Source organism: Urocampus carinirostris, chromosome 17, assembly GCF_059441175.1.
Source record: "Urocampus carinirostris isolate Australia breed hairy pipefish chromosome 17, RoL_Ucar_1.0, whole genome shotgun sequence".
In the NCBI taxonomy this organism is placed as follows: domain Eukaryota; kingdom Metazoa; phylum Chordata; class Actinopteri; order Syngnathiformes; family Syngnathidae; genus Urocampus; species Urocampus carinirostris.
The window spans coordinates 8,725,858-8,745,268 of record NC_142365.1 but is presented as its reverse complement, the minus strand read 5'-3'; the positions used below and the strand labels follow the sequence as shown (position 1 = coordinate 8,745,268).

Genomic DNA, 19,411 nt, shown 5'->3' with positions numbered 1-19,411 from the left:
ACTCACCTGGTGACCCCAAACCGAACCCGGAGGTGAAGTTTGCTTTAAAGCCTCGTCCGCTACCCGAACTGTCCGTGAAGAACCATACCGTCATCTGATTGGTTGTTGAAAAAAAGTCATGGGCAGGGACATTGCTCCCGGTGAGAACAGCTGTAAGAAGCATATTGGCCATACCATGGATGAGTCACACAACTAACACCAGACTTAATACAATTAATCATACAGCAAAAGCACATTAAGGTAAGCCCCATGATATGGCGACCCGACCATAGAACATTTTTGCATAACAGTGTGGAATTGAATGTTTTTAGGCCCCTATTTGTGGCAGTTTCTATTTAATACCACATCAGCAACAAATTATTTTGCGTGACCCAAAATGTATGAAATTAAAACTTTGCTGGATTCGTGTGTATGATGAGTTTTGTCTCCAAGAAGCTTGTTTGCTATCGGTCACCATCGTATAAAATGCTTGTCTGCGATTGGTTTCATGGAATTCCACAATGCTTTTCTCTTCAATCAGTTCAGAATCTTGTGTGCTTTGTATGGAGATGGCGATTGAGGGAAACAATACGTTTTTTTTTTTAATTTAGACACAATGGCTCCAAAGAAAGAAGCAAAAATATGATAACCATGGAAATGAAGCTTGCGATAATCAATAAATACAGAGCACACGAATCGCTACCCTGGTTAAGTTGCATGGCCATAAAAAAATTAATCTGGACTATTATTAAAGCAAGGAAATCGTTTACGGACACGGCAATCCTTGCAAGTGTAAGGTTTAGTTTCAGTTTTAATTTCGGGAAAAGCCTGATCCCCTCTGCCATCTCCGTTCTAAACAACAGGCCCTGCTGACCCATCCAATCAATCTGTCCTCATTGTCCCAACGTCATGTGTGTTTGCTGTTCTTCTCGTTTTGTAATGTAATGCCTGTGTTTCCCCCCCGGTAGAGTCAGTAGATGTGAATTTCTCTAAGAGATCCAATAAATTAAATGTAATCTAAACCCTGGGACGGAGGAGCAGGGCAAAAACGGGTCCAGAAACAGATCAGCAACAGGTATCAGGCAGGAGAAAACAGGGAAGGAGAATGTCGGATAGTACAAAGCTTGCCTAGCTGAAAGCATAGGTTCGCAGACGGTCTGACAGCTTCCTCTTGGAAGAAGGGGGTTTAAAAACAGTCAGGGAGCCAATCAGCGACCAGGGCTGTTGGTGCCAACGGGGCATTCGCAGGTGCCCTGAATCAGCAATTATGACACTACTGAGGGTTTAGAACTAATAACCATAGGTTTCCATACCCCACTATATGGCAATTTCACCGCGGCCCCACCTCAGAACGCATTTATGTCATAGCCCAGGGTCTACTGTATACTCATGGAGAATTGCTTGGTCTTAATTTATATATAAATTAGCTCGGGACTATCATAATGAAAACAAATGATTGCACATGTATAATGGTTATCAGCTCACCCAGTAAGGTAGAGTTGGGCTCTACCCCATCGCGCACCTCTACCATGTCATAGTTTTCTTCTACATCCACGTCCTGGAATTGGAGATGGATGTTTCGACCAGGAACAGTGTGAAGCGTCCACATGCCTATTGGGTCACAATTCTATGAGTAATTGTATTGATTTCTTAAACTATGATGACGTGTTCTTACACCGAGCTCTGTTCCCGTAGGGTTTCGGATAATTAGGCGAGTGGAAGGTTGAGTTTGGCTCCCACACTTCAAAAGGACCGCCACAGTCAGCTGACCAATCAGAAAAACAAGAGTGGACGAAATCAGTCAGCTTTTATGCAGCTCTGTTGACTAGCGCCTGCTCGTGATGGGGATTTGAGTGGTCTGAAATTTCTTCCTACCCATTGAGACATCCTTACAATGCCGAGTGCGCAAAACACTGATCATAATTTGTGCCTTTGAAAGCGGTAAGAACTCACGATTTTCGTTTTTATTTAGTCCTATTTGACTTTTTCACTTCTTCAAAATTCCGTTTTTTCACATAGCTTTTAAGCCTGTCGTGTGTTTCTGTGGTAGCTTTTTGCATGGTGTTTGTTGACTGCAGTAATCACGCACTGTATGTGTGGATGCCAACCCCTGTTTTGTATAGTCAGTAAAAGCAATAAATCTGAGTTTCAGTGTTGCTGGTTATTACTTTATCGAAAACTGGCTCTCTGTGGAACACCACAGGGTATATTAGATTGTTTAGAGGTCAGATTGCCATAGTTAACACATTGCATCCTGTCTGACAGGTAGGACCTAAACCATGAGAGTACAGTTCCTGAAATACCAATGCATTCCAGACGAACAAGTAATATGTTGTGGTCGACAGTATCAAAAGCAGCACGGAGATCCAGCAGGAGTAACATTGATGAGTCACCGGAATCTATTGCTAAAAGGAGATCATTGGTTGCTACTAGATGCTGACTGGACAGTTTCAAAGAGGTTATTTTCTGACATGAAGTCATTTAACTGCTGTGCAGCGACCTTTTCAAGCTTGCTAAAAAGAGCCGACTCTTTTGGCTTCCAAACAATTCATCAGATTTAGTTTTCCCTTTAATCGATAAATTACAAAAAATAATGAAATATTATGTATCAAATCAATTAATAGTTACACTGATAAAGTACAAGGAAAAGTTCCTTATGTTTTTAAAATTGTATACGCCGTATAACAATATATATATATATATCTCTGTCACTGATAAGCAATCAACGTCATTGTAGATTGCTAATATTGTCGCGGTATTCTACGTAGTCTGTCTTGCTGTGAGTAGGTGCCGTGTAGTGTTTGTAATGTTTATTATGAATTATTAAGGATTCGCAATCATCAATAAGGTGAGCAATTGAGACTGTTGATTATATATCATCACTCAAAATTAAAGTTACAGTAATTTTAAATAAACAATGTTTACAGGACAATTTGTTTTTATTTTATTGCCTGTAGTAGTTTGCAAGCCAAGCTGGATGAGCTGATACTGTAGGTAAACAGCCACGCTCAGTGAGCAGTCTCGAGCAGCCTCCAGTGGTAGCTTATGGGACTGCTTGTGAATCAGATTTTTCTTCGTACAACGAGCAAGAATTTTGAGAAAAAAGAAACTCGTACACAGAAATTCTCGTGTTTAGAAGTACCACGGTATCTCGAAGGGATCCAGCCCTGTCAAAGAGCCAGGTCATAGAGACGTTATATTTGCAAGGGACACATCACTAGTGGGCCTACCTGGGATAGTGGGCGCAGGAGTTGTCGTGGGTACTAAAGTGGGTTCTGGAGGTGCAGGGCCACAAGGTTCAGGCATCAATGTGATGTCATCTAGCGCAATATCATTCCTACTGCCAGCTCTCTTAAGAGCTTCAAACACAACCTGCACACAACGGACCTTAGTCAGTCTGAATGTGGTTTGCTGTCATTATTCAAGGATCCTCAGGTTCAAAGCACATTGACGACTTGGGTGGAGTTGATGAGAACTTGTCCGTAGTTCCAGTTGTCACCGAAGTTACCGTCCCGACGAAACATCACACTCGCATCGGTGTCACTGAGAAGCAACACCTGAAGACGGTGGACGTCTTCTCCAAACATGTGATACCTTCAAACACAAGATTTAATTTTTACGTGGCTCTCATATATCTATCATTCACATAAATATTTTTAGCTCACCAAAAGCGAAGGCACATAGGCCGAGTAGGCGTGTTAAGGGGCAAGCTGTAAATCCTGAAGCTCTTTAGCCATTGCCCGGGACTCAAAGGGGTGATCAAGTAGAAACCTGAGACAGCAAACGTATTTGATTGGCAGCTATGCCAGATGCCAACTCGGGGTCTGAAACGGTAAAAGGCCTGATACTTGACCTTACCAGAGACCCGATTCCTGATACAAATGATCAAAGTGAATCCTATTGTAATGCATAGCCACTCCTTTGCACATCGTACTCCAGTGTTATTGTTATTGTATAGTGACTTGTTTACCTGACTGCCCATTTTGCACATCTGGTTAGCTGCTTCTCTTGCACTCTTTACACTACTGTATAATACTATACATAGCTATAATTATTTAGTATATTGTTAGTACTTCAATACTCCAACTCAAAACAACATTTTATTTACATCTGTACATTCAAGGAAACTGTGCGGGTCAGATGTATCGACATTTCATTCTGTATACACGTGTACAAGAATGACAATAAAGTATATCTGAATCTGATCTGATACATTTCGAATTCCGAGTACCCCAGATGAAGACAAAAAGGGTGGGGTGCGTTCTTTGAGGTGTCCTTAAAAAGTTGAAAGTTAAAAAAAAAATTAGATGAAGTATGTGTTAACAATGCCAAACTGCATTCAGAGAGCCCTTATGCTTTATCACCACTGTGCCTATATGCTTGATATCTTCCTTTTATTAAAGCCGTTAGGGGCAGAACACATTAAGTCCGAGGATTGGGAGCTGGGGGCAGAGTTATGTCTCGTCTTTGCAGGTTATGTTTTTATATCTATTTGGCAGTGTAAGCAAATTTTTAATCACACGGCTGAAGAGTCCAATCACTTCAGCATAGCATGAAAATGGTGAATGTAGAAAAGGCCTGCATGTAGTAGTACAAGCGCTAACCCAAACCCCAAAAAAGATTAAAAAATAAGGGTTTATTCGAACGCATCTAAGAAATGCACGCACTTGTAAGTGCATCATAAACGAACTGACTTTAAGGCTGGAGAATTCCGTATAGCTCCTTTAAGATAACACAATACTAAATTTTAAGCTTTACTTGTGTGAATAAACGTGTCTGTGTAGTATGTGAATAAATAAACCATAATCCCTCGCTATAATTCCATTCACCTGTAATAGCTTGTTGCTTCACGAATTTTGCATTGTGTTGTGCATTCTGATTGGCTAAACAGTGACAGCGGATTAAAAATGAATTTGATTTTAAAACTTACATGGCTTGTCATGCCCTAAAATACTTTGTTGCCTTCATTGCCTCATTATTTTTACTAATGGTCAAATCGTTTCTATGGTTATCATATTTCTACTTCTCCTTTTGGCATCACTTCAGCTTTGGACCCGGATAAATAAAGTACCAAATATCCAGTATTTCATCGCCAACTTGTAAAGTGGAAGGGGTATTGTGGGAGGTATTTCAGCCAACCAATAGGGACATTTTCACGGTGCCATGACACAGACCAATCACATAGCCAGCATTTTAACTGTTGTGACCAACAGCAGACTATCATCTTAGATATGTCACTCGTATGAACGCCGCAAAGTTTGAATTTTATACGTTTTGGGCATGCAAATGCCATTAAGAGGGGTTGAAAAAATATCTAATTCTACACTGTAAAGTGATAAAATCATAAAGTGGTAACGTCGTTTCCCGGGGTTTACTGAAACATGAAATTCGGAATCAGCAAAAAATACTTAAGTACAATCTGTACCCATGACTAACACAAAGTTAACTTACCTGAGATGTTTCCAAGTGTGTGGTCCACGCTCCGCCCGGTGAAAGGTGGGAAGGTGTCCCCTCTGCTTCGAAGCCAGTCCCCGTCATCTTCATGATCCTGTCTCCAGAAACACATGCCATCCTCAAAGGTGCACGAAAGCTTCTCAGAATCTGAAACCGAACAATCATATCAACATACGATTCCTGCTTACGTCATGGCAAGCGACAGGTGGCGGAGTTGACAGACCTGGGAGGTCCGAAAGATCGCTGGCATTGAAGGTGGCGCTAAAGCCCGATTCAGCCTCAAAATTGTCAGAGGAAAACTCAACAGTGGATTGGTTTGTGAGGAGCCACACAGTCCCCGGAGTGTTGGAGCCAGTGAGCTCGGCTGCAATTAAAGAATGATTAATGCTGCTTCAGGACTACATCTTGTTTGAAACGTGATCAAAGATCTGTCATGAAAAGTGGATCTATGACCTGGTCAAAGTCTTAAGTTTGACTGGGACTTTATTATTAACAGGACCATGACCAGGGTTGGGTAGGGTAACTTTAACTTGATTACTTTCAATTACTTTTGGATTACTCCAATACCAAATATGCTAATAAAAGACAAGAAAAACAAAATATGAATAAAATTACTAAATTTTGTGCAGGCTTGGGGAGTAACGGAATACATGGAACGGCAAAAATGATGTTGGCAAGCTGTTTGGATTTATTTTCATTTTTTTTTCTGTCGCATTTTATGTTAGTTTTGCCGGAGATCAAAGAGATCAAAGCCAGGAGAGAAAGCTTACCACGTGTTGTGAGTCATCATTTTATTCATATTTAGTTTCTTTTGTCTTTTACTAGCATATTTGGTATTGGAGTAATCCAAAAGTAATTGAAAGTAATCAGGTTAAAGTAACCCTACCCAACCCTGACCATGACCTGATTAAAGAACTAATCCTAACCTAAAACAGGACCTTTTCAAATGTAGTAGACAGCGGGATACTGTGATCCCACATCATGATGTTTTTAATTTACTTTGTGGCCCCTTTTTATAGCATTTTCCCTACTATGCAATCAAAAATAGTTACGCATGCCCAAAAACAGAAAAATTAAAACTTTGTTGTGTTCACGTGTAGGATGAGTTATGTCTCTTTGATGCCTGTTTGCTATTGTTTGTTTGTCATATAAAATGCTGGTCACTATTGGTTACCCTTGCTCAGGAATATGGCTGTAACCAATCGACAATCAGGACTGTTAATAAATATAAAGAGGCAATTAAAGCAACAAAGTCTTATAAAGGCAAGATAGTACTTTCGATTGACAGTTTGATGATCTTTTTTTTTTCATACGCCTTTGCCGTGACCTACCTCCTGCATCAACCTGCTACTCCACTTGACCAGCTTAAGTCACAGTGCACCAACAAGGGTCTACTGTATCTGATTTACATTTGATCAGAACGTAAGAGTTACAAGATCTTACAAAAGACGTAAGACTTTGTTTTGCACTGTACCCTGGGTATGTTGCAGGACCAAACCCAACAACTGATCTAAATCCTGATCACAGATCTGATCCACGACTTGACCCAAACCCTGCTGCTGTACGAACCTGCTATCCTCTTTTCATCACCGACTCCTTCGTAAAGTTGCAGAATGTCGTATTGGCTTTCAAACTTGTGGAAGTTCACCTGAACAGAAAATCCACTCTGGACCCTGAAACAAATAAAAATAGATTGTATACATTGTAGAACAAATGCTTGCTATTGGTTACTGTAGGTCTCTATTTTTTTGGACCTGATGATCCAGCGACAGAAGCTATTATTTGGAGGAGCAGAAAACCACCCCGCCGGACCTTGCAACACAAACTGTCCGTCACAGGTGGTTGCTATGGAAAGAAGAGGAAGAGCTTTTCATCACAAATAACAACCAACTCTATTAAATTAGTAAAGCCCTGACCACAGCGAGTGGCGTCCTCATCAGAAGCATCGGCGCAATCTGAGATGCCATCACACAGTCGCTCCACGTAGATGCAGGTGGAGGAGTGTCTGCAGGGAGTTTGGTAAGGAGGGCACTTGACTGGACACATAAGGACAAATTCACGAAGGAAAGGATTATTTTATGTGACATCTTGCTTTTTTCAGATCGCTATTTACTGTAAATTCTGGACTATAAGCCGCTACTTTTTTCCCAAACCTTCAACCCTGCGGCTTATTCAGTGATGCGGCCAATTTATGTAATTTTTCTAACAGCCGCCAGCGGCGCTCGAGTACAAAAGGTAAGATTTAGACCGGTGGAATATATGCGCCGAGGAAGACTGCAACTTCTTAGCTTGTGCACAAATTAAATTAGCGTATCCTCGTTATGCAAATTGCAAAAAGAAAGGCATATGACGTGGCTTTCAAGCTAAAAGCACACGAGCAGTCCGATAAAAAAGGAAACAGAGCTACAGCACGTAATCTTCACTTTGCGAGCGTGTTTTTGAAAAAGGGAGCGTGGGACGACGTCCATATGACAAAGTCTCTTTACCATAATGGGGAAGACGACTTTGATGACGACAGTTATAAGGAGGAAGATGAGGACGGTTTGCCGTGGTTTCTACAAGTAGGGTATGTTTTTTTAACAGACCCGTCTGCTGTGTTGCGAGCGTGTTGCTAGTAGCGTTTTGCTACCCTTCACAGGCACGGTTTGGGATGAAAGTTATAATCTTATAATTAAAGCTTTGAAAACTCTCTCGGTGTACCGTCTTTCTTTGTAAATATGTGTAACCGATGTATAATATGTATTTGCAACTGTATATTTTGGTAATGTATTTATTTTAGAAACTTATTCTATTCTATTTTGCATCGAGCAAATGAGAAAGAAGGGGTGGAGCAAACGCGGGCTGACGGGAAGTGGAGTAAAGGTGCGACGTGTTTGTGGACCGTGCCGACAATAGGGGATTTACATTTTTCCCACCCTTACCTTTGGAAATATACTTTTTTCCTTGGATTACTTTCAACGGGCACCCAGACTCTGCCGGTCTGCATCAAATCTTAAGTCCCGGTATCATTTTCCGTTCATTTTGCCGGCTGTGATTTTTGGACTGTGTCGGTTATGGGTTAATTTTGTGTTTGTGTTGCATTTTGCAATGTGGGCGCATGCGGCTAATATACAGGTTCGGCTTGTGTATGTACAAAATTGGTTTTCCTCCCGAAATGTGGTGAGTTCGGCTTATAATCAGGTGCGCTCTATAATCCGGAATTTACGGTAGTATGAGACATCCTAGCTAACAGCAAATTAGTACCATGGAACAGGAAATGCCCTGTGGTGCAGGGGCCTCTTGAGGTTGTTTGGTGTTAGATTGTTGGAAATTTTGCATGAGCTGTAAAGTAAAACCTTAAAGGGATCCTAGAGTTAAACAAAGTATTGTCCTACTGATCACCCCTGGGGTATGAGTCTGCCTAGCGTGACTCCCCATTTCCCGTAAAATAAAAGGCTTGTGTGAGTAACGTAACACATTTAGGTCCTGATCCTTCTCTGGTTCATGACAAACTTGGGTGTGCGTTTTGGTTGTAACGGGATTTGTCCCTCAGTCAAGGCAGTTAAAGCACTATACTCATCCCACAAGGCTACCAGTAATAAGGATGACATGTTGAAAGGCATTGGATTTTATCTTCCTATCACACTTCATGGTGGAGACAAATGATATTTCCGTTGTGCATTTCAAATATTCACAGAGTACAATAAAAATGTGTCACTTACAATGCTTGGAATAGAATAGAAAAAATACCAAATTTATTTTCATTGTAATGTCATACACAAAATGAAATTAACATTCCTCTCTGGTACTGTGACTGAAAATAGTGTGATCATGAGATAGAAAGAATTCAAAATACATCTTTACCACTGGTGACCCAGTGCTTTGACAACTATGAACTTGTTCAGAGTGTTCAAAGCACAACAGAGTTTATGCTCCATAAACGTTTTTATCTGAAGAACCCACCCAGTTTTATTTTGTTAGTGTTTATTTCATTCATAGTGTTATTATCTATTTTTGACTTTTTTTCTGTGAAGCATACAGAAAACGACCACTTTTTAGATTTAGGCATTCGTCATACTTTTTCTGCTACAAAATGACCATGGCCCATCATCAGAGAAGGGAAAAGTTAATTGTCCCTGACAGGAAAACACCTCATCCAAGTTTCCTGACTACTTGAGTCAGCTGGGAGTCGAAAATACATGCGGCTGACCGTTGTCCTATAAAGATACGTACTGGAGAGCATGCAAACGTGCACAAAATAAAGCAAAAATAGAAAAAAATACTTCTCTCTCACTTGTGGTAGGCAGCACAGTCTGCGTGACAGTCGGGGTGATGGGCGTGGCTGTGGCAGTTGCCTCCTGCTGTGTCTCTGCACAGAGCCGCCATCTTGAATTGGATGAACTTTGAACCCATACCTGCCGCAACCTCACCCGTGATTTGAATGCTGTCCCTGTCCACGATGAGACCTCCGAAGTCCTCCAGCCCCGCCTTCATCTGATCCTCCACCTCCTGCCTGTCCACCGGCTCAGTAAACCAAAGGTCAAAATTCACCAGCACGCTGCCCTGACTGATGAAGGTGGATAAAAAGAAATAAAATAATATTGTGAAAAATGGTATTGGTTTAATTCATGTATAAAATTGTATTGATTTGTCTGTTGTGAACTGTGTTTTATGCTCTATGTCAGGACCAGAACGGAAACAGGACCCACTCGCGTAACGCTTCTCACAAGTTTTATTAGAAAGAAAGGGAAAGGGTTGCGCCCATGATCCGGGATTGCTGAACGCGGGAAGCAGGTCGCTCAGAACGCGGAAGTAGGACTTCGGAAACAAGTCGAAAGCCAGGAGAGGAGAGTAGGCGTGGTCGAGCTCAAAAACGGATCGTTATTCGGGACGGGAGAACAGACGTGGTCGAGATGAAAACATATCGTAGCGGGAGACAAACAGGAGCAAAAAAACGGAACAGGCGAAAAAGTGCTTGCCATGTAAAAACAGAGATTCGCAGACGGACCGAAGGCGACTGACAGGACAGAGTTTAAATACTGACAGGGAGCCAATCTGTCAACAAGCTGCAGCTGGCGCCTCACGGGCGGGGCCAATTGGGCGCCATGGCAACCGTGACACTCTAGAGCAGTGGTTCTCAACTGGTCTGGCTTCAGGACCCACCAATCCAATTTACTGACACGTTGATGTCCAAATCAAGAAAAAAAAAAATCTACTTCTCAAAAGAATCCAATGAAAGGATTATGCAGTTTGACACAGAGATAGTAAGATATATTAGTACCACAGCCAATATATTTGTCTTTCCTACATCGAATGCCCAAATGACAGCCAACTGATGACTGGATTAGTTTCCCCATTGTTGCAACAATACAACTCAGTAATGACCTTTCGCATGCTAATGTGAAGTAAATACGTTTTGGTGAGGCCGTGACCAGCCCATATTTTTTTAGTATTACTCTAGTTGTATTTTTGTGGTATTTTTTGTGGTACTCCTGCAGTCTGATCTGCACTTTTCCTTCACTATTCTTTTTTCTTTCTTTTATCTTCCCTTTTACCTTTCTTTTAGCTTTTCTATTTTTCTATGTTATCTTTTCTGCATTCTTTCCTTCATGTCTTCTTGTTTGTTTTTTTCTCATTAACTTTTATTCCTCCTTTTTAATTTTTCCCTCTTTCTTTTATTTCTTTGTTTCCTGTTTCTGTCTTATGTCATTCTTTATTTTCTTCTTGCTTTTTCTTTTTTTCTTTTCTCCCCCCCTTTTTTTCTTTTTTTGAAAGGCTGGGCAAAAGTAGTAGTAGTGCTTTATGGTCACCTTAGTTAATATTCTTTGTTTTGATTTTTTTCACCCTTGTTTTCGGTTCCACGACAGAATACAGCAGCAGGTAGTGGGCAAATATTAAACACTGTCCCTTCAGATTTCCTATAAGCCAAGGACTTCAAACTATTATCCTGATGGCCACTTTGGCGTCAGGGCCTCGAGTTAGAGACCCCTGCTCTAGAGTCAGGAAACATCTGATTCCATTAAAGGGAAGGTCAGATTGGCTGCTCAAGTGAAAGCCAAATAGTTCTCAAGCAACTCCAGAAGGGGAGTTGGGAACCTTTTGACTTAAAGAGCTATAATAGCAAAATATTTGGATTTTTTTTTTAAGCGCCATACCATATGTTTTAAGACAAAACTCAGCAAAACCACAAGTCCGCTCTCCAGACAAAAACATTTTCAGCATTTAATTTCACTGTGACGCTAGAGGATTTGATCAAATTAATGGAATCTGAAAAATTCCAGAGCCAATGTGATGTCCCCGGTCAATAAATATACCACTTTAAACTTGTCTCCCTCCCGCAATTACTTAAGATTGTTGAGGCTCATTTTGACCGTCATTTTTTTCAGAATTCTTGATTTCCAAAAAAAGGTGCAAGCAAAGTTTTTTTTGTAAAAATGTCACAAAATACTGCAAACAAGAATGCTGACGTACAGTATTTACATTTGGTGCAGAAAGCGCCGCGCAGACTGTCTGCATTGCTCCGCCCACCCTTACTGCTCACCCAATTATATTGCTCTGTGTGCTTTGCTGGCGTTTCTGCCTGTTAACAGTTTTTTTAACTGTAGTGGGGAGTCTTTGTATACCGGACCGAATCCACCATTGTCAAATGAGCTATGTAGCTTTAAGCGTGTCTTCCTTATGTAATTACTTAAGATCATTGTTGCTCATTTTGACCTTTTTCTGTAAATATTGATTGCAGAGTTATTTTGTAAAAAAATCAATAATCTAGCCTCAATTAAATATTTTTTTTAGCCAAGCAGCTAATCCTTAACTGTGCTTGCAGGAAAAAAACTTTCCCTATTTGTTAATAAATTTGCTTATTCTTTTTTTCCTAAGAATTGTTTCACAGTATTATTTTTTTGTCGTCTTAAGTCTTCATTGACTTGAAAAGCGCTTTATAAATGCAGACCCATTTACCATTTAACATAAAACATTTCGTTTAATTGTAATTTTTCCCTTATTTATTTCATATTCGTATTTGTTGTAAAAAAAAATATATTGAATAAATGTTTTCGTTTTATCTTCTTTTATTTACGTATTTAACAAATTTTGAAGTATGGATTTATTAAATTAATCCCTAAGTTAGGGGTTTTATTTTACACAAAAAAATTGAATTAAATTTTGCATAACGAGAAAAATTGAATTTTTAAAAAGAAATCACTAAAATTAGGAAATCTTTTGCATAATGTTTCTCACGCCTAATTCATCATTTTGTTTTAATATTTTATGTTTTTTATTAAAATAGAATCCTCTAAAGTGAGTGTTTTATTTGAATAAAAAAACAATAAAAGATTAAATATAACACATTTTGTTTTTAAAAATAATCCTTATAAATTCCAAATGTATTTAATTGTTTAGTGAATGAAGTTTGGTGGGTATAAATGTTATATTTCCACTAGTAAAAAAGGTTAATATACCAAAAAATTGGGTAAATAATCTTTTAAATGATTCTTGTTTTTTTTTTTTTTTTGCTTTGCTATGCAAGTGTCGAATGCATTAATATGCAACTGTTTAGGATTATTATTCTATAATTTAAATTCCCCTTAAAGTTCCTTGATCAATTAGAAATATGATCAATTATGTTTATTAATTGATGTGTTCATTCATCAGCGATTGAAAAAAACATGCAATCAATAAAGTATTGTTCAGTGTAAATTTGTATTTCCGGTAGCTAATAATTTATGTCTTTATTATTTAATTTAAGTGTTCATTAATGAGTACAGTTGATTTTGAAATGTATCATTCATAATTATGATGGCCTACTATCGACCAATACCAATTCTCAATCATTAAAATAATCAACAAACATGTTCCTCACCTAAATCCAGTGATGTCGCACAACACAAAGCGCCGGCTGAGCTCGCCGCGCCTGAAGGCATCGCGCACCTGTCGACCAATCAGGAGTCAGCCCGACCGGTCCTCGCCCAATCGGACGTTGGCGCTCACTCACCAGATGTTGCACGTCGAAGGCCAGCGACTTAAAGGCCGCGCTGCTGCTATTGCTTAGATTTTGGCTAAACTCCGCCCCCTGCGTGATCGCCATTTGTCCGTGTAGCTCCGCCCCCTCTGCCACGCCTATCACGACACTTAAGTTCACTTCAAAGTCGTTCTTAACACCAAAATGCTCCGGCAAAGCACATTACATTAGACCCCCGGAATACGGGGACCCCACCGTATGACAATTCCACGTTACAGTGTGGATGGTCATATTTTCAAGGACCCTCTTTATGGCATTTTCCCCACTTTAGGACATCAAAAACCCTCATTTCGTGTTGCATGGGCGTAACTAATAGACATCAGGACTATTATTTAAAATAATTTAAATGGAATTAAAGTTAGGAAAATGTAAAAGTGCATGAAAATTCTTGCAAATACATTTTCATTTTAATCCATCATCTCCCCATCTGCATCCAGCCGCTACTCCACTTGACCAGCTCAAGTCACATAATTGAAATAGAAATGTTCTTTTACATGTATATTTAATATACTATTTAACCATACAGTATAAACGTATATAAGACAAGTAGTTACTAGTTATTAATTTGACATTTTAATGTTTTCATTTGGGGTCATGGGGGGTTGGAACGCGTTAGCCACGCCTTACCATAGGTTTCTCTCCCCCACCATATGGTAATTTCACTTTGCCATCCCCACCACAAAACGGATTAATGCCATATCCCGAAGTTGTAATTTAACTTTTAAATTTCAGAATTGATCGATGAAATGAGAATCCAAAGTTTTTCAATGACCTGTTACAAGACCTGATCAAAGACCTAAGACTTTAAGTTAAGCACAGTATTCTGGGTCTGTTGCAGGGCCTGTTACACAGGGTTGGGTAGGGTTACTTTAACTGGATTACTTTCAATTACTTTTGGATTACTCCAATACCAAATATGCTAATAAAAGACAAAAGAAACTAACTATGAATAAAATTAATAAATTTTGTGCAGGCTTGGGGAGTAACGGAATACATGGAACAGCAAAAATGATGTCGGCAAGCTGTTTGGATTTATTTTCATTTTGTTTCTGTCGCATTTGATGTTAGTTTTGCCGGAGATCAAAGCCAGGAGAGAAAGCTTACCACGTGTTGTGAGTCATCATTTTATTCATATTTAGTTTCTTTTGTCTTTTATTAGCATATTTGGTATTGGAGTAATCCAAAAGTAATTGAAAGTAATCAAGTTAAAGTAACCCTACCCAACCCTGCTGATACAACAACTGATTTAAGCCCTGCAGCAAAACCTGATCTGGGACCTGACCAAGAATCCGACCACAATGATTTTCTCTTCATTAAGTTCAGAAACTCGCTTGCTTCTTAATATAATACAATACTGTAATATTTGTTCTGTATAGATTCACTATAGGTCCCAAGACTTGCAATGATGCTAAAGGGAAGAGCAAATTCATGATAACCGTGGAAACAAAGCTTGAAATTATCATTTATCAATCGTATACATGCATAGTATATAATAAGTACTACCGTATTTTCCGCACTATAAGGCGCACCGGGTTATAGGGCGCACCCCCAAAAATAGTTTTTGGTCCTATATTTTCCATACATAAGGCGCACCGGATTATAAGGCGCTACAATGGGAACGTCGACAAAACAGTCAGATAGTTCAGTCCAACTTATTACCCCCTTAACATTCCCAAAGCTTGCAAAGAAGCAAATACGTGTCGAGAACACGTGCGGATGCGGTGTCCGTACGGTGTCACTCAAATGCATCGTTCCAAATATCATTCGGAAGGTTAAAGTCTTGGGATTCAAGAAATGCCAACCATTCCTTAGTTTCTATTTTCTTTTTCGCTCGCAACTTTACTGTGCATATGACAATAAACACTTGGAATTGAGTTTAATTTAAAAAAAGAACCATCACAGAAACATCTAGATCACTCTGAAACAAGATACGGGGAAAATATACAGCCGGAGTAGCTCACCGAAGTCGTTGTGTTCAATAATAATGTGCAACCATGGTCCTCTTATATCCGTGAGTGTAGTAAATCCAGGAGAGTAAAATATTTACAAATACAGTACAGAATAGTAAAATACTGTTTACTCTATGCCGTAGTTCTACCCAACATGTTATTCACATTCATCTTTTTCGGCCAATTGCAGGCTTTGTTTTGTCCCTTTAGCCTATGCAAGCCTGTAAATGATAAAAAGGATCCGCCCCCTTTACCTCCGAATAACTTTAGCCAATAGTGATCGATTCAACTGATGATTGACACATCTTTTTCGGCCAATTGCAGGGCTTTGTTTTGCCCCTTTAGCCTATGCGAGCCTGTAAATGATAAAAAGGATCCGCCCCCTTTACCTCCGAATAACTTTGGCCAATAGTGATCGATTCAAATGATGATTGACACATTGGTTAGCCAATAAAACGCCGGTATATAAATCCCAGCATACACCGCGGACTACTTCGCGTTCGGGGGAAAATCTAGTCGGCGGCTGCTTGCATTAGTTGCAAGACTTTGCAACTTAATATTGATCCATATATAAGGCGCACTGTATTATAAGGCGCATGGTAAGCTTTTGAAAAAAATTAAGACTTTTAGGTGCGCCTTATAGTGCGGAAAATACGGTACTTACCGTACGTATTTTGTTATTCTATTGTTGTTATGATCCTGCACTCTGAGTCCTGCCTATCTGTGTGTTTTCTATCCTACTCTCTCGCTGTCATGCTCTCTTGCTTACCCTATTAGGTCACTCATTTTCTGGTGCTAATTTCCTCATCACAGCTGTTGGCACTTGTCTAGATTTACCTCCTATCACTACTCTTCCCTGTAGGTATTTAAACACTCTGTTGCCTTCTATGTCATGTCCCAAGCACTCTTGTCCCAGAATGTTATTATCCCATTGTGCCAAACCCTTGCCTGCCCTCAACTGTTTGCACTCGTCTTGATTTCCCTCCTATTACTACTCTCCCCTGTCACTAATTAGACACAGTCTCATTGGCTGTGCGCTAGTTTGTTGTCTTCCATGTCAGATTCCAAGCACTCTTTCTCAGCGTTTTGTCATTTCAGTGTACCTAACCCTTGCTTGCCCTCACAGCTGTTGGCACTTGTCTTTATTTCCCTCCTATTACTATTCTCCTCCGTCACTATTTAAAATTTGTCCCTTTGGCTTTGTGCTAGTTTGTTGCCTCCCATGTCACGTACCAAGCACTCTTGTCCCAGCATGTTATTATTCCAGTGTGCCAAACCCTTGCCTGCCCTCAGCTGTTTGCACTCGTCTTGATTTCCCTCCTATTACTACTCTCCCCTGTCACTATTTAGACATAGTTTCATTGGCTGTGCGCTAGTTTGTTGCCTTCCATGTCAGATTCCAAGCACTTTTTCTTAGCGTTTTGTCACTTCAGTGTACCGAACCCTTGCCTGCCCTCACAGCTGTTGGCCCTTGTCTTGATTTCCCTCCTATTACTATTCTCCCCCGTCACTATTTATTTAAAAATCATCTCCTTGGCTTTGTGCTAGTTTGTTGCTTACCATGTCATGTATCGAACACTCTTGTACCAGTGTTTTGTCATTCCAGAGTACCGAACCCTTGCCTGCCCTTCCGGATCATGAGTACTACCTAACAAACTCTTAAAATGATTACCATAGGTTTCTATCACCCGTTATTCAGCAATTTTACTTTGCAGTCCCCACCTTAGAATGTCTTCTCCGGCGGTCTACTGTACTTCACCAAAATACCAATCCATACAAAACTCTTTGCTCCCAATGATGGCGTCAAAATCATCCTTTTGTCCTATGTCTGGTTTTACTCACCTGGTGGCTGTGGCTCTGCCCACATGAGGGCAATTAAGGCGGCGCAGGACACCAGCAGAATTCCGCACAGCGTCACCAACAGGAAGTTAAAGGAAGTACAATTGCTGCATCCTCGCATCTTCACACAACTTGATCAACCGATTGATCATCCAACAGGTCAACAAATGAAAGAGTATAAAGTGAACAAATGAATGAACGGAATTGTTTTACTGGACAGGTGAACAGGTAAACACAGTTACAGTGGAACCTCGGTTTTCGAACGCTTCTCAGTTCGAACAAATCGGTTCTCGACCAAAAATTACGAGAAATTCTTGCTTCGCTTTTCGTTCAAAAAATCGGAGTTCGAACGCCGGTACGCTAGGGTGCGATGCTGAGCAGCGTACGGGTGTAGATTGCCCCCACCCCTCGTGAAGAACTGTTATGACGTGCACGCGCACTTCTTTTTGCTTTCGCTTTAGATATCGGTGAACAGAGTGTTTTAGCCCCTAATTATGCCTCGAAGAAGGTCGGTGCAAGCAGCAAAGTTGCTACAGGTGAAAAAAGAAGAGTAGTGCGTAACTATTGCATTTAAGAAAGAAATACTAGTAAAATTTGAAGAAGGTGTGCGAGTTTCCCCTTCTTTCGAGGGAATAGAGCATGGCTTCTGCAGATCTTCACAAAGGTAAGAAATCCTATTCATAATTCTTTTATTTATCCTTTAACCGCTCACCACTTTTTGTGGAGACCCGGGTGCTAAATGACGTGTAAACGACCTGATTCCTTTAGTTGTACACGTTCATGTTAGCGTAATCTTTCGCGAACGTACGATTAGCCTGGGTTAGCTTCATGTTTACGTTCATGGTAAGCATTCAGGGTGTTGGAACGGATTAAAACGATTTTACATTACTTTTAATGGCAAAAACGATTTTCGGTGATCGAACAAATCAGTTTTCGAACAGGGTTCTGGAACAGATTATGGTCGAGAACCGAGGTTCCACTGTAGTTGGGAATGAAAAACAAAGTCACTAATGAATGGATAAATAGACTGTAAATATAAAAACACATAGAATAGAATGGATTCAATAATACAGAAGTAAACCTATGACTACGTGAAAGTGTAATTGAACTTGAATGGAAATAAATAAGTAAGAAACCGAGGGAATGGGTGAACAAGAGACAAGTAGTCAACATTTTACCACTAAAAAAGTAAATGTTTGAAAAAAATAAGGTCGAAACAAGTCAATAAGTAAATGAGGAACGAGCTAACACATTTCTCAATAAGCGAGTGAACAGAGGAAGATTTAAGCAAAGACAATTGACTTACTCTGAGCTTTCTTTTTTCCAGAAGGTTCCGGAGAAAACGAGGCAAAACGTTTTATAATTGAGCTCCCGCTAATAACACGTGCTGACACAATAAATGACACGAACGTTTAAACGCGAAAGAAAGTCCAGCGGCAGTAAAAGTGTCACATGATTTCTCTGTTATTGTTATTAATGCGCCTGAAAAAGTACAAGAGGACATCTTGAGCAAACAGCGGCGAGTGATAAATCCCGCCTGACGATCAAAGCCTGATGGAGAAGTCATAACTTGTCAAATAAATCAAGTGTTTTAAATAAACAAAGGTTTTTTTTAATCACTGATTCAAATTAATTTGAGAGTCGAGTAAAAAAAAAAAAAAAAAAGATTCAATGTGTACATAAACGCTTCAAACAGTATACTGTACAATCATTAAAATCGACTAGCTTATTGCTAACATGCAATAAAAATCGCCATAGGCTGGCTAAGGTAAGTTAGCATTCATGTTATAGTCAACGGGCACACAAATACAGTGTAATAGAACATAATACAACAAAATAATACTACACAATTTAACATAATATAATATGATACAGTATGATGTTATAGGAATCCACATTCATAAAAGTTATTTTTATATCTCTTATTTTATTTTATTTTGTTAACGCAAGGATACTGCTGGAAATGTGAATTTCTCTATGGAAATTAATACATTAACTATCTATCTATCCATCTATCTATCTCTATATCTCTATATATCTATCTATCAATCTCTATCTATTGATCTATCTATCTATCTATATCTCTCTATATATCTATCCATCTATTTATTGCTATGTCTCTCTCTCTCTCTCTCTCTCTATATATATATCTATCGATCTATCCATCTTCATATCTATTTATCTCTATCTATCT

The 19,411-nt window shown here is 39.6% G+C and overlaps 1 protein-coding gene across 1 annotated transcript in view; it reads right to left on the bottom strand.

The window, feature by feature from the left end:
- The window catches only part of tmprss15 (transmembrane serine protease 15), a 29,925-nt gene extending 12,578 nt beyond the window's left edge, over positions 1-17,347 (bottom strand). Inside the window, 16 exon segments of the mRNA XM_088321013.1 lie at positions 7-150; positions 1,465-1,590; positions 1,655-1,744; positions 3,210-3,351; positions 3,426-3,573; positions 3,645-3,750; positions 5,431-5,580; positions 5,657-5,797; positions 7,003-7,106; positions 7,188-7,278; positions 7,350-7,469; positions 9,707-9,781; positions 9,843-9,979; positions 13,271-13,338; positions 13,403-13,527; positions 17,221-17,347. Coding sequence (XP_088177139.1) covers positions 7-150; positions 1,465-1,590; positions 1,655-1,744; positions 3,210-3,351; positions 3,426-3,573; positions 3,645-3,750; positions 5,431-5,580; positions 5,657-5,797; positions 7,003-7,106; positions 7,188-7,278; positions 7,350-7,469; positions 9,707-9,781; positions 9,843-9,979; positions 13,271-13,338; positions 13,403-13,527; positions 17,221-17,338 — 1,885 coding nt within the window. The 5' untranslated portion in view covers positions 17,339-17,347.
- Between the last annotated feature and the right edge of the window lie 2,064 nt (positions 17,348-19,411).